Genomic DNA, 14,748 nt, shown 5'->3' with positions numbered 1-14,748 from the left:
TTGCATAAAACAAAAACTTTCTTAAGTAGACAACCCCCCAGTTGCATGGCATTAATATCTTAATATTCTAAAATGTATCGTACAAGCCTTGTAGGAGTCAGAATTATTGCACTTAAAGTGGATTGTTTCCCCAAAGGGAACGCTTAGAAAATGAGTGTCATGGTTACTAAAGAACACTATTGTGCAATTTTGTCAAGCCTGCCGGTGGTAAATGATGTTTTCCTCCAATCAGTTACTTGTTAAAATATTTTTTTTATTTCCCCCTGTAAGTTGTTGCACACGGAACCCAATCCAACTCTTCAGCTGTCCAGGAGCTTTGATTTAATTTATGAACGCGCTTATCTTGGCAGTCAAGCTAATGGAATAACATGCTAGGCTGTGAACATAATGGGCTGCAGTTTCAACATGGTCATGTTCCAACCTTTTCTCCTGGATATTGAATGCGTCAAACTGGCTTCCGCTGAGAAAAATACAATAACTGAATTGTACTCCAGGAAAAGCCCAATGACAACAAAATTGACACAGCCTGGGTTTGTGCGCTTTTGCTATGGATTGAGGGCAAAGCATAAACACAACATAAAATGCATGTCTTTGTGTATCTAGATTTACATCTGTATACATAACAGAGCACAAGAGATCACCCCCAGAGGCAGCTGTCAAATGTACCTGTGTGCACAGTGAACGCCCATCACTCTGTTCAACTCATTATGTACAGGCGGATCGGATTCTGATCACCCTCTATAGAATATTCACTAGTAAAGAAACAAAGGGGTTGATTTGGACCTATGCCCTATTTTTTTTTTTTTTTTTTTTAAAGCATTTTAGTGTACCTGCACTGACAACTTATTAATTGTTCGTTTGCACTTGCCTCCGACATTAAATTACTTTTAATCTGCCTGAAGGATGGGTTTGGATTTTAAACCTGTAACTTTTCACCCCTTAGAAATGAGATGCATATTTCAAAGGGGCTGTCCTGATGAAAGAGTAGTAGAAGGATTACTCTACACTTTATACTTCTGTGATAAAGTGTATGTTGATTACATTTAAACGTACATTGCAGCAATAAATAGATAAGCAACAGTAAGAAGTGTACATTTCAGCCAGTTTCCTTAACCCATTAAGTACCAAATTCATTTTTTTAAAATGCTCCAAAAAAAGGACAACAGCATTTAATGGATTAAGTTTCACACACTTTATGACATCAGTGCAAATACTTAATATCTTCTCTTGTAACCAAATGGCCAAAATGGTAAGCACAGAACTGAAGTCCGAAGTGTCAAAGGTATCACTTCTCAGGACAGTACCAACAGCCAGAAACTTCATGGCTTTCTTAATTTTAAATGAAGTGGCACTCATGGCTTTATTTGTATTACACTGTACTGCACACTGGGGCACCAACACATGAGGGGAAAAAAAAAGAACAAAATATTTGTATTGTATTGTATTGTATTTTTTTTTTTTTTCATTATTGACAGTTAAAAGTTTAAGAGCTTCACAGAAAAAAATACAATATATACATTTCAGGGTATAAGTAAGAGACATGTATTTATAAAACCAGATTAGAAAGCAGAACCCACTGGTTGTAATCTTTGTCTCTGCATGTCCTGTCCAAGCTTGGAAACGGTAGAAGAATTACTTGCGTTAAATTCAGGAGACTTCAGATCAAACCAAATTCTCTCAAATAGTATAATTTTTTTTTTTTTTAAATATACCGTTCAAAACCGAGCATGAACTGGACCACATGACAACAAGCTACCAATGTGCTGAGCACATAGATTATAAATTGACAGCCTCTATTTACTAATTTTAAATTACACTAAGAGGATTTAAGGAAGTACTGCAGATTGGACCTTTAACGATGTTCATCTGGATACTGGTTCCCATATTCTTAAACACACACAAAAAATAATCTAGCATTACCACCTTAATTCATATTTGTCGGATCCATGGTGTATGTGTAGTAAAGGTAGCTAAAAGGCCAACTGATTTGTAGGTAATAATACCAACGGCAGCAAATAATAAAAACTGCTGTATACAGTATTGCCACTAGAGTGCACTACAGCAAATGCAAACATGCTCAATTTAGTCCTGCAATCTTACTTGGAGGGGAAAAGGGAATACAAATATTTGAGCTGAAAATATATTTTCCAGTACCATTTGTAATTATATTTCAGTCAAGGCAAAGCACTTTAATTATATAGTGAAAAATCAAACATGTATTTTCCTGACTTCACCGTTTCTGTGCTGTGGCTAAAGAGGGACGCCAGAAATGCTGGAGAGGATTATAGTGCTTAAAATCGACCTCATATTCAGTAACACACCATTACACTCCTCAAACCTTCATTACAGTACAGTACTCAGATTTAACCTTGAAAGCTTTCAGTCTACAACAGCTCTTAAATGTGCTAAATTTCTCTTTTTGTTTAAACTTCCGATTTAGATCTGCAGATTTTTCAAATACATTGCTGTAGACACAAACGTGCTATGTCTGGTTATCTATATGGTGCTGTAGTTCAAGGTTTACAGCAAAGGACCATTACAGCAAGTACATGAAAACGCAACTTTTCAATAGAGTGGTGTATTTGTAAAATCTTTATAAAACGTACTTGGTAAGCAGTTGAAATGTTTGTAATGAAATGAATGATTACATAATGCACCAGTATAAAAAAAGCCAGAATGTGAAAACAGCTATTTAGCAGTATAGCAGTTAGATGTTTTTTTTTTTTTTTTTTAAACACAAGACTCTCTCTGTATGCTTGAAAGGAGTAGCTGGAAATCTAAAACCGAGATTAGCCAGCCTCTTATCAAAACCACCACGGGATAAGAGTAACGAAGGGACTGAAAAGGAAAACAAGACTGCTATTGAACTGAACTCTCTTTCTACACACTCCAGCGCCAAGGGCACAGCCATTACAGAGAGCGGCTGGCACAGTACAAACAGGTGGCCTTGACCAAGGGTGAAGACAGAGAGCAGTGCACAAGAGACATGGCAGGTAGCTTCTGATCATCATTCCTTAGCTGCTTAACAGCAATAAAACTCCATCATCCTTCAAAGCCTCCTGTGTTCACACCAAAGCACCAAGCTAATGATTAATAATGCATCATTATTCCAATGTTTTTTTTTAAAGGGAGGAACAAGGGTGTAACATCAGAGACAGCTACAGGCGGTCAATGGAGCCATTTGTCAAGCTGCTTCAATAAGAAAGTAACCTAAAGATCTCCAGGGCAAACTGCATTCAATAGTAGGAAAAGGCTGGTTGTTCCTAAAGAAACTGGTTTTGTAATTGAATTAATTAAAGCACACATGACCAGTTGTTTGACCATGTTTTAAAGTAAGAGAATCAGAGTTTAATTTGTAGACGTGCAGCTTCCAACACTTTTTTTTAGTACACTGGACATCACAGCACAGAATCAATCTAAACAACTGGGGGGAGGGGAGGGGGGGGTGGGGTTGTGTTGTGTTGCAACTGGAGTGTAAATCAGAACCCTTCAACTTGTATTCTTCATTTAAATGGACAGGACAACATTATGCTATATTGCTATGCAATTACATGGTAAATGATATCCCCTTACGGGGCAAACAAATAACATATAAAGTTGACAAAAGTGAAATCTGCTCTTGTCAAGTTAATTTGTATTCTGCTGCAGGCTGAAGCATAATACAAAGGGAATTACTTCATACAAAGTTGTAGAAATACCATCTATCCCACACTGGCCAGCAGTGTAGGGCTCCAGTACCAGTCTGTTTAAATGGATTCGGAATAGGAGTAAACTGGACCGGACCTCCTCTAAACAGGCATGCTGGTTTTGGACCGGACCTCCTCTAAACAGGCACGCTGGTTTTAGACCTGCATCAGGACTATGGGCAGAGTTTCAGGCTCTTTTGATGAAGATCAGACTGACAATGTCGTAACAATAGCGAATCCCACAATTGAAAAATCCTGTTTAGACTCCCATGTAAAGCACAGAATTACTGGTAGTATTACAAAACATCATTTTCTAAGCATGTATAAAATTGATATAACTTCCACTGGACACAGCTAGGCGTCTAGAGTTTTATAAACAGAGCTTAATATATTGATAATGCAATGCAATTGAATGAACAACACTAGATTTTCATTAAAACAGCCCTAGATTTCTGTCTCCTTTATCAATCCTGCGTGACACTCTATTAATAATCAATTAGATTTCTCTTGTGTCAGCTTAGTCTCCTATTGACTTTGAGGAAATCGTCTCAGTTTAATTTGGTTTTCTTTAAAAAAAAAAATAACAATAATTAAATGGTGCAGTTTTGCAGCTTCTGTACAGGGATTGCAATAGCCCAGAGGTGAAGGTAGACAAGTCATGGCCTTCTCTTACTGCTACACCATTTAGTATCAGAGTAGAGAAGGCAATGTACAGTCTTGAACCTGTAAAGACAAGAGAATCACAGTTATCATACAACTGAAATACCGTTCAATAACATTGGACACCTCCTTTATATACAGTAATAACAAAAGGTGTGTAATCTTCATAAGGCACTATGACGAGATCAAGCAGGCAATGTTACAAGCTAAACCAAGTTAGGCAGCACAGGATTGAGTGTATAAGGCTTGGAGCATGAGCTGCTTTAATTAGTCCTGCAGTGGGTAGGAGCAAAGATTATCAAATGCAGAATCAAAAAGAAGAATCACTCCAACACTAAACTGAGATTTAGAAACGCACGGGGAGTACGAATAATAACCTGCTAGAGTTAAAATAAAAAACATCTTTACCGTGAGGGATCCTCCACCAGTGAGAATGCCCCACCGATGCTGACGACATTCCTGTGGCTTTCAAACCCACCGTAGCTCAATGTCACCTGCAGAGAGAGTGCAGACAAAAACACAGTTAGAGCCCGGTCTAGGACAGAAAACAAAATAGTACTTAGAAATAATGATGTTGGGTTAAGAGTTTTGGCTCATCCTGCCTTTCCCTGGAACGTTGGCTGTCACAGTTTGTACGGATATACGAAGGCATTTTGTCTTTTTTCTTTTAAATCAAAGCATCTTTTTACAAGTGACTATTAGGAGGAACTGGATACTGCCCCCACTCCCGCTGTGTACAGAACCTGCATTTCCAGAGAAGTTAAAATGACAAACGTTTCGACTAGAAGTCACTGAAGACATTTCAAAAGACTTGTAGACAAAATGTATGTCATGGGACTTATTTTGTTTGTTTTAGTGTTTCTATATTTAGCACTGGTCAAGTGTTTCCTAGTTACGGTACATCCACGGTGTGGTGCTTGAAGAGCAAAGTGTTTCTCCCCTGGGCTGACCTGGCTGAGGACCGTGTTGATGGGCAGTCTCTGCAGGTTTTCCAGGTGGGAGTGGAACAGCCGGCTGTGGATCATTTTCACTTCCAGCAGGGCCTCGATGATGTAGCCGATAGTGCAGTCGTCTGGGAGACGGATCTTCTCTGCAGTGCTGATGAAGTTACCCAGACTTCAGAAAGAAAGACAGCTTCAGAAAATTCACATGACACTGCATTTGCTGGTTATCTTTTCTTTTTTTTAGTGGATCCATAAAATATTTGAATGTGTTACAGGTCACGACGTTTAACAAGGAGCAATTGATTGATCGTTTAGAAGTGATCCATAAATGAAAGTGTTGTTTTTAGGTTTTTGCAATGCTTTTTCTAGAGAAGTGACCTCATGCTGGCAATGTGTTTTTAGTTTTACAAGTTACTCCATACCTGGCCCAAGGACTCATTTTGAGTGCCAGCCCTCGGCTGATACAGAAACCAGCCCCTCCAGTGGCGAACCAGAACTTCACAGAGATCTGCGCAACACAGACAGCAGTTAAATACAGCAAAAAAAACATGACCAAGCAAGAATGCCAATAAAAAGCACTTTGTATACAAAACGCAGACTGACAATTTCAGAGCTTAACTTGCACCATGGTATTAACACTGATCCATTCATTTCATATGTCATTTCCTATTCTCTGCACACCTTTCCAATTAATCTGCACATTACTGCTGGTGGAAATGATTAATGTATTATATAGGCCAAGGAGAACCAACCTCAACTGAGCCTGAGCACAGAGACACTGAACATTGGAAACAGAGTTTTAGCTGAGCTTGAGAATACCATCTACATATTCAGCTCTGGGGTACATGAACGTTCTTGTGAAGTGCGAGCCTCACCGATCCATCGCTCTTGACTCTCTCGGCAGCCTCTATGGGGTGATCCAGGCTGGGGCGGCCCAGATACACGTCCTGAGTGTGGGAGTAGGAGGACAGCAAGCGCAGCAGGCTGGCCAGGTTCACGTAGTTATCGTCATCCACGTGACAGAACCACCTTCAAAACGTTTACAAAAAAATCTCAATTCGTGGACGGCAGGCCATTTGAGAGGATTATATCTCAAATCAGTAGCATGCCACTGAGGCAAGCGCCAATCCTATATTTTAATCCATCAGCGTTTTTTTTTTTTTTTACATTCTGCAATGTGAATCCAATTATTATTATTTTTTTTTACTGTTTGAAGTGCTCGGGACAGCTTCACATTGTGACGCTTCCTTTTGAATCCGCCCATTCAAGCCACTTCCTTATTAGACAAGGAAACTCAGTCACTGCAATGATGGCTTCAAGTTCTAGACACAAAGACGATATTCAGCCTCGCTTTAATTAGCACCTCATATGGAATACCAGTACAGTACAGAGGCAGGTTGACAGAATACTCACTTTTTTCCTGATTCGATGAACTTGTCATATTCCACAGACATTTTACAGCACAGTGCCTGTCGGGTGTGCGCAGCGGAGCAGTTTGTATTAATCATGTGATCTCCTAGGAAAATTAAGGTGAAAAATAAAGTGCCGATTCTAGACCAGTTATATTTTTTTTTTTTTTTTTTTTTAGGGCTGCATGATATAAGAGAGCGTGAATTAACAGATAAGATATAGTGACATTGTGGTGTTTGTGTTGTACAGACACATTCAGGTAACAGAGTCCTGTAAAAAGAGCTTGGGATTCACACTTACCAGGTGTCTTTTAGTTATGAATAAAAAGTATTTATAATATTGCATGTGTCATGAGCCCGGAACCCATATTTTCGTTCTTGGTATGTAGCAAGCTAGTTTCTTTACCTGCTTTTTCTCTTAGCTCCTTATCTTCCCCATCGGTGAAAATAAAAGTCTGAAATAAAAAAAAAACAGAACAGCATGTTGGGTAGAAATAGACCCATGTACTATTTATTAAAGTTGTACTCATAAGAATAAGGCTCATTGATATATAAGATCTTGTTTTCAATGGAGGATTGTGTGAGAGCAGTTGGCAAGAGTCAGAAACGCTAACAAAATCTATACATTTTAAAAATAAAAACTCACAGAATATTAAACAAATGCACACATCATCTAAAGTGATGCATCATTTCTGACATCAAACCATATCTAATAGTGTCTATCCTTGAATCAAAGAAAGATGTCTTAATCAAAGCCTAACCATTGTTCCGAAGAGCTGGAGAGGGAATGTTATTAAAAGGGAGCGGTTAACATGTAGAACAAACTTACACGTAGTAAACAAACTTGACACGTACTACATGTACTTAACATGTAATAAGCAAACTTGTTAAATTTGCAGACTACACAAAAAAAGGAGGCGTGGCAAACACTGCTGCAGCAATGATCTAGACAGCATTCAGAACTGGGCAGACACATGGCAAATGACATATAATAGAGAAAAGTGTAAGATACTGCATACAGGCAATACAAATGTGCATTATAAATATCATATGGGAGATACTGAAAAACTCAACTCGGGTGGTTAAGAATTCATTTTTCCTTTCTTTTTTTCCCCAATTGTCCACTACATGTGCGCTGCCTCGTTGTTTTCCAGTTAAATGGAAGTTCAGACTATTGAAATGTGACTAATTGGCTTGTTAATGAACCTGAAAATCAATTGCCATTCCAATTAAATCAGTCATAAGCAGGAGTGGCAAAAGGTATTGGAGAGTAGGAGAAATTCACCTGTCCCTGTTGGAAATCGAGACATATAATTGGTGGCAAAAAAATAAAATAAAAGCTTGCAGTGCATTTTCTCAAAAAATGCAGCCTTCTGAAAATCAGGCTGTTTGTATCAAACCAATGAACATAAACTGCTAGATATGCACCACATTACTGTGATTGTCGAAAGCAGAAATATGTAGCAAAGTTTTAAATAACATGTTTACATGGATAATCACGAATAAATTAAAATAAATGGGTGGTAGCCATTTTATTTTATTTTTTTAGAGAAAACTACCTCGGTAAAAATCTATTCCTCGCTATGCCTCTGTACTTTTAATAAGCCCAGGAGCTATTTGAAAACTTGGCGCTACTAGAGCCTACAAGGCTGGGAAACAACAGCTTTGCTTGAGGAAGAGATCACTGTCCTACAATGTTTTCTATTTGAGAATCATTGCTATTTTAAACAGTGGATGGCCACAGATGTCAACTCAGAATATGATATTTGCAAAAACAGCCCTAAAATGGACTTTGCACCGTTTCCATACATGCCGGTAGCATTTCCCGGCCAGGAGAATCCACGATTTATCATGAGCTGGGAGACTAGAGACATCTGCACACAGACACAGTGACTGATCAAATACAGCAAGTGCAATGCGAGATGAGCCAGCAGAGAATCAATCTCCCGGTGCTAAATTCAGCAGCACTATAACATACTGTACGGGATACAATTTTCTCCCAAAAAAAAGCCTATTTATAGTACAGTACAGAATAGTTATTAAATATAATTTAGCTTGCTTGACTCCACAAACAGTCACACTCTACTAACTGAACATGAGAACCGTCTTGATTTTGCAACAGTCCTCCCAAAACATTTTTCATGCACTGCTAAACTTTCTACATATTGTTAACATTCAGGTATTGTACTTAAATATGTGATTCTGTGGACCTTCTGCGTGCATGCACTGGTATTAACATTTCACCTGGCTGGAGTTTGAGTGTACTAACAAAAACAGACACTTGGCAAACAGGGCAGTCCCCATTTGAGGGAAGGCCAAGTACTGACCTACAGTCAGTCACTCTGCGCCCTGAAGCAGGGGTAGAATCAGGTTTAAAAAAAAAAAAAAAAAAAAAGGAGTAGTATAGCCAGAGATTTAACCTCTCTCGATTTACAGGAATAGCTTTTTATAATGCTGTTGTTATCCTTGGTTTAATTAATTGATCTAGCAGCAGCACAAAATATCCAGAATGTCCCATGTTTACCACAGCAGTTTACTGCAGGGTGCAATTATTATTTTGCAAAAGGAAAGCGCTTGAACACTTATGAAGACTTCAGTGTCTTTTAAGGATGCTTCTTGGGGAGTTTTCACACGTTTTTTTTTTTTTTTTAACACTGCCAGTGCAATGTTAATGATTCTGTATCTGTGCCTTTTCTATCTGCACCTGAAGCAGATGGGATACACATGTGATGCGACTCACTCGTTCAAATTTCTGAAGAATTTCCTCTCCAGCAGTCTGGAATTTCCAACAAACATTATTATTACAGTCTTTTCAGCACAAGTCACAATCCTGGCTTGGTATGTATTTTCCCTTCACATTGCTGAAGCATCCCTTACAAAAGGAAAAGAAAATATCTATATATGTTAAGGAATGTACTTTATACAATAAATGTGTCACTGCTTGGAAACCTATTGAAATAAATGCACAAAAAGAAACAATGCAGCATGTGTGCTCAAAGCTGCTTTTAAAGCTACAGCCACTGGTTGTTGAAACGGCTGCTACTTGATATTTGATACTGCAGGGAGAAACTTTTCTGTAAAACTAATAACGTGCAGTTCTGAATTTGAAACAGGACATCCCCACAGAGAAAACCACATTCAGAGCCACACTTTGAAATTCAACATTGCTCTTCCTTCAAAACCCCCAGACAAGACATCCTTTCAGTTCAAGCACAGCGAAGAGGCCGGTTCAGCAGGGGAGCAGCATGCGACCTCCGACCCCAGCCAGAGGCCTAGTAACAGCAAGGAAGCAAACCAGACACACCAGGCGAAGCTGCTAACACTACAGTCTGGATTTCAACTGTGTTGAGTAGGTCTGTAGTTAAAACACTTGGGATCTTTGCTTTGTTTTTTTTTGCATCAAAGGTTTAACTTAACATTTTGACTTGCTCATGTGCATTGATACTTGTTCTATGTACCAGGGAAACATGGCAAATGTCTATTATGGTTAGTGTCCATATTGTTTTGACATTTGATGACAGTGAAGTCTCCCGCTAAATAAACAAATAAATTAAAAGAAATGGAAAGTATCAAAATAAATACATTATAAACCACCTTAACCCAACATTTGTGCTAGACAGAACAGGCTTTACATGCAAACAGAAGTCGAATTAAGCAATTTAGCTTAGTTTAGAATGAAATAAAAACAGTCTCTAGCTTTATCCATATTTACTGGGTGCAGGGCTAGTGAGAGTTTCCAAGCCCTGAAAATGACACTTATTTAAAATGCCAAACTGATGAATATGAAAGTGGGGTTGTTAGTTATTGCATGTATTTTTCTGCTGCATGAAAGGTCTGTTCTCTCCAATCAGTGCTGAAGCAATTAACCACATTCCAGCAGCAAATCCTACTTTCTTAATCCGGGATTTTCACGCCTTGTAATTCTAGCTGCGGCTAATCAATCTGGGGAGCCAGCCTGTCCCGTATAGACATTTTAAATCCTAGACAGGGCTATGGAGTCCTACAGTCAGCCCCTTTGGTTCAATTCTTGAGGGAAACAGTGGTTATGGAAGCTATCCCCTGGAGATAGGATAAAAGGCTATGCGCACTCCGAAGAAAAACGTTTAAAAATGCGGTCGCTCCCTGCCCTGCCATGCCTTTATAGCCGGGCCAAGATTCCTTGACTAAAGTAAATACAGAGCCTGAAGTGGATAGGACACACATGTGGCTTGCCGTGTCACAATTTCTAAAGAATTTCCTCTCCAGCAGTTTGGAGTTTCTAACAAGCTGTATCTTTGATTTTGTGCTTTCAGCTCCAGCCACACTCAAAGTAAATATTTGTCTTCCCATTGCTTCATGAGATGCCTTATATGAGAACATCATGCTAGCCAGAAATCACTGAAAGCCCTGTCAATAGCAGCTGTGGCGATGCAGTGACTTGAATTTATTGAGGCTGTCAGGTGACTGTTCTCCAGGGGCATCACTTTTGAGATGGATCAGTAATTTACCTAGGCTTTGGATACAGAAGCAACTGAGCACCTACCACCGGACCACAATCATCTGTGTATAGGTACGTACACACACAGTATTTGAAGGACGTAGCACCATGTCAGATCTAAAACAGTTATTACATATATTAAAAAATGATGTCATGAATACTAAATGTGTCAATAACGTGAAGAACAAAAAACTAAACAAACATTAATTATTTATATTGCTTCTCACAACTTACTTCTTTTTTTGCTTTGGATATCCAGGTCTGAAACAGAAGATCCAGCCTAGATTTGTGGTATTTCCTTGTTGTTTTCACAGCAATAAATATGTCTCCCTGCTTCAAGGGTTCCTTCACTGGCAAGCCTTGGCGACTGCTGCTACTTGAGTAAGCCAATGAGTCTCTTTTATCCAGATCGTAGGCAGACAGGTTCCTGCCCAGGACTTCAGCGCTGTTGCTTCTCTCGTCAACAGTTTGCAGCGGGCCTACAGGCCAGTCTTTCATATCCAAAACCCCCTCAGTATCAGGACCTGGAGTCGCAGCCCTGATGAGCTGGAGGACGTTGGGTTTGAGAGGCTGCTGGTCGACGCTGTCTCCTTTCACCCACCCCGTCTTGCCTTGAGAACGTGGCTGGGGGAGGTCGCCCTGCCTCCGTAGAGGTTGGAGGCCCGGGATCAGGAGGAGCAGGAAGGCACAGAAGACCAGCGAGAGCAGGAAGCAGAGCTTGCTGATTCCGACCTGGGAGAGGTGCATTTCCTTGTCAGCCTGGATCAGCCACCAGGGCCAGCCTCAGACTTGCCTCCGCTTGCCATCCTCATTACATTGAGCCATGCCCTGCTCGAAACATGAAGAGTGCATCAATAAACCTGGTCATTTAGTAGGGGGCAAGGCTTATCTGAATTTTGAAAGAATATTTAAACATGTATTCCACAATATATTCCATTGTGTTTTTTACCACCTAAGAAGGCCTGCTGTGGGTTCTTTTTGCAGAGCTGCTCAAACAGTCAGACAGTTCTTTTCTTTAAACCCACATCCACTGATTTACATCAGACAATTCTGACCAGATGTGCTCTCTCAATACAAGCCATTGTAACTGTGTTTGTTTTCTTAAGGTCAGAAATGAAAAATGAAAAACAAATGAACACATAAAAGTAGTCGGGAGTACCCCGATTTTGAGTTTTGATGGGACGGGTGTGTGTTTTCTGGTTATATTACTGTGCTAATACTACATTAATTTTTTTGTCTTTTCAAGGCGAACTGGTGGCGTACGTGCAGTTTCCTGTTTTCTATTTTTGGTTTAGCCAAGTCATTTAAACCATTAACAGATGGTATTTGTGGCACGCCAAACCACAACCTTTAATGGTTTACGATTTCAACAAAATTTACTGGAGATTTCTAAAGAACGAGAAGATACATAAATAAATAATTCAATCATATATATGAGAGAGAGAGAGAGAGAGAGAGAGAGAGAGAGAGAGAGAGAGAGAGAGAGAGAGAGAATAAAGTTTTTATAAATGAGTTTGTTATACAAATCCATTGTAGGCCAGTTTATAACACCCATACCCCCCCCCCTTTTTTTTTTGTAATTCTTGTGAAATTTCACGACCACTAGGACATGTAGAAGGGGCTCTTGAAAGACACCCAGATGGGGGACACGACACATTTTTGGTTCAAATCTGTGCTTTGGGAAAGGGACATCTTGCATGTGGCTGATCATGTTAATGCCAATGTGATCCATATCATCAAGCTGGCTCCCCCTACGCCTCTGGATTTAATTGATTAAGCTCGCTCTTCGGGTGGTCCCGCAATACCCAACACCGTCCCCTTCTGGTGTGGCTGAGTAACCCAGTCATTTTAATCTTTCATACCACTCACTCAATGTGAAAAAACAATTATAGCCAGGACTAATCATTTTAACTGAATGTAACTGTATTAAGTAATGCTTTCTAAAATATTTTACAAATTAACGTGTTTTTACTCTAATCATAATGCACACTTTAAAAAAAATACTCAAACAACATGGGACATGATAAATATGCCAACTGAAAAAGTGTACATGGTTAAAAAAAATTGAATAGAATAGTAATATACGGGACATTTAATAAAGTCAGACACTGCCATTAATTAGACAGACAAACAAACAATCACGCTTAGATCGGTGCTCGTCAAGCAAATGCTGGACGGAGTGCTGGGTAAGTTTTGATTAATAATTGTCCAGGCATTTGGATACGAGGACATCTTACCAAGAAGTGAAAACTAAAATTGTAAAGTCTTAAGCGTATTACTGCTGCAAGTGCACACAGCTTGCATAAAGCGAGATCACACAGGCTGGAAAATGAATGGTCCAGAAATGAATGATCCAGTACTTAATAGAAGGTATTAATTAAAATGAAATCAGAAAAACCAATTGCTTAGGGAAAAAAAAATCGAGTAAAGTATGCTATGTTAGAATTAAATTACAACATTTCACTTTAGCTTGGCTGTAACATTTAATAGGTCCGAATTATGTAATGCTTACAGTCAAGACATGTATCAGTAAAGTAAAATAATAATAATAATAATAATAATAATAATAATAATAATCTTACCAAATATTGCCAGGTGAATTGTTACGTCCATTGCTTTCAATGTTGTAGTTATGTTCTAACGATGTGAAAACACTATCATTTCAGAAAGCAATTATTTTGCATGTGTTATGAAAACTTGCTGGGATGTTTGTTCGTCTCTGTTTTCTTTTGTTTGGTTCTTTAATCTTGTAAGGACTCAGCTTCGTTGGAAGTCCTCAGTTCTATATTAAGCAGTGCACTTTCTTTGGTTGGTTCAAAATCCCTCCCTCGGTGTATCTTCAGTTCTCTGTGTTAAACACAACTCGCTTTAGTTTTCCTGTTGTTACAATGTAGCGATCTCTGTTTCTCATATTAAAAGCAGTCGAATGCAGATTATTAACCCCATACTAGAAACTACTTGTGAAGGACAGGGAGCTTTGAAGCTCTGCGCCCCCTGCCAAACATTCTCTGTTACTGCTAGTGTCGTACTGCCAAAATGCAGTTAATTTGCTATAAGCAAATTATTGTGTCGAAACTATTACATAGGTGGGCACATTACTGTCTATTCTTGTAGTGACCAACAGACACAAATTACAGTACATTATTATGTATGATGTAAGTTCGAGTCGTTTAGTAGTCTGCTTTTATACAATAGGCCGTTCTTTAAGCCTTACAAATACTGCAATACATTATGCATGAACTAACATGACAGACGGGAACGTAGTCTAACAGGTAAGAACTATACAAATAAAATGCGGTGCTCCTTCACTAATACAAAGGTGATTGTTTCTATACTGTATTGCAATCACTTTTAATAGTACTGCAACAACCCTATGCCAGTACAGAACTGCATTGTAGTACACGTTCAGACCACTCGTAATGCAGCCGTTTTGTGACAGGTACAATTGCTATATAAAGCCGTGTTATTGTACTTTTTTTTTAAGCTGAGGTGTTTCAGTCAGTGAGATGCGTCCTCCCTGTAACGCTGCATCATTGCCTAGGAGACTCCGTCCTGCTGCAGGGTTTGCAATG

General features: G+C 39.1%; 1 protein-coding gene across 1 annotated transcript; it reads right to left on the bottom strand.

Annotated features, from left to right (window-relative positions):
- Positions 1-1,395: 1,395 nt before the first annotated feature.
- LOC121296349 (beta-1,3-N-acetylglucosaminyltransferase radical fringe-like) lies at positions 1,396-14,736 on the bottom strand. The gene is made up of 10 exons (XM_041221804.1): positions 14,649-14,736; positions 13,759-14,023; positions 11,411-12,004; positions 7,106-7,154; positions 6,704-6,806; positions 6,166-6,319; positions 5,713-5,798; positions 5,297-5,462; positions 4,755-4,840; positions 1,396-4,409 (listed from the first exon to the last, which is right to left on the bottom strand). The coding sequence occupies exons 3-10, from the start codon at positions 11,921-11,923 to the stop codon at positions 4,343-4,345; spliced, it is 1,224 nt and encodes a 407-aa protein (XP_041077738.1). The 5' UTR covers positions 11,924-12,004; positions 13,759-14,023; positions 14,649-14,736; the 3' UTR covers positions 1,396-4,342.
- Positions 14,737-14,748: the final 12 nt, after the last annotated feature.

This window comes from Polyodon spathula, chromosome 21 (genome assembly GCF_017654505.1).
Source record: "Polyodon spathula isolate WHYD16114869_AA chromosome 21, ASM1765450v1, whole genome shotgun sequence".
Lineage (NCBI taxonomy): Eukaryota > Metazoa > Chordata > Actinopteri > Acipenseriformes > Polyodontidae > Polyodon > Polyodon spathula.
Note: the sequence above shows the minus strand (reverse complement) of the source record. Positions and strands in the feature narration are given on the sequence as shown.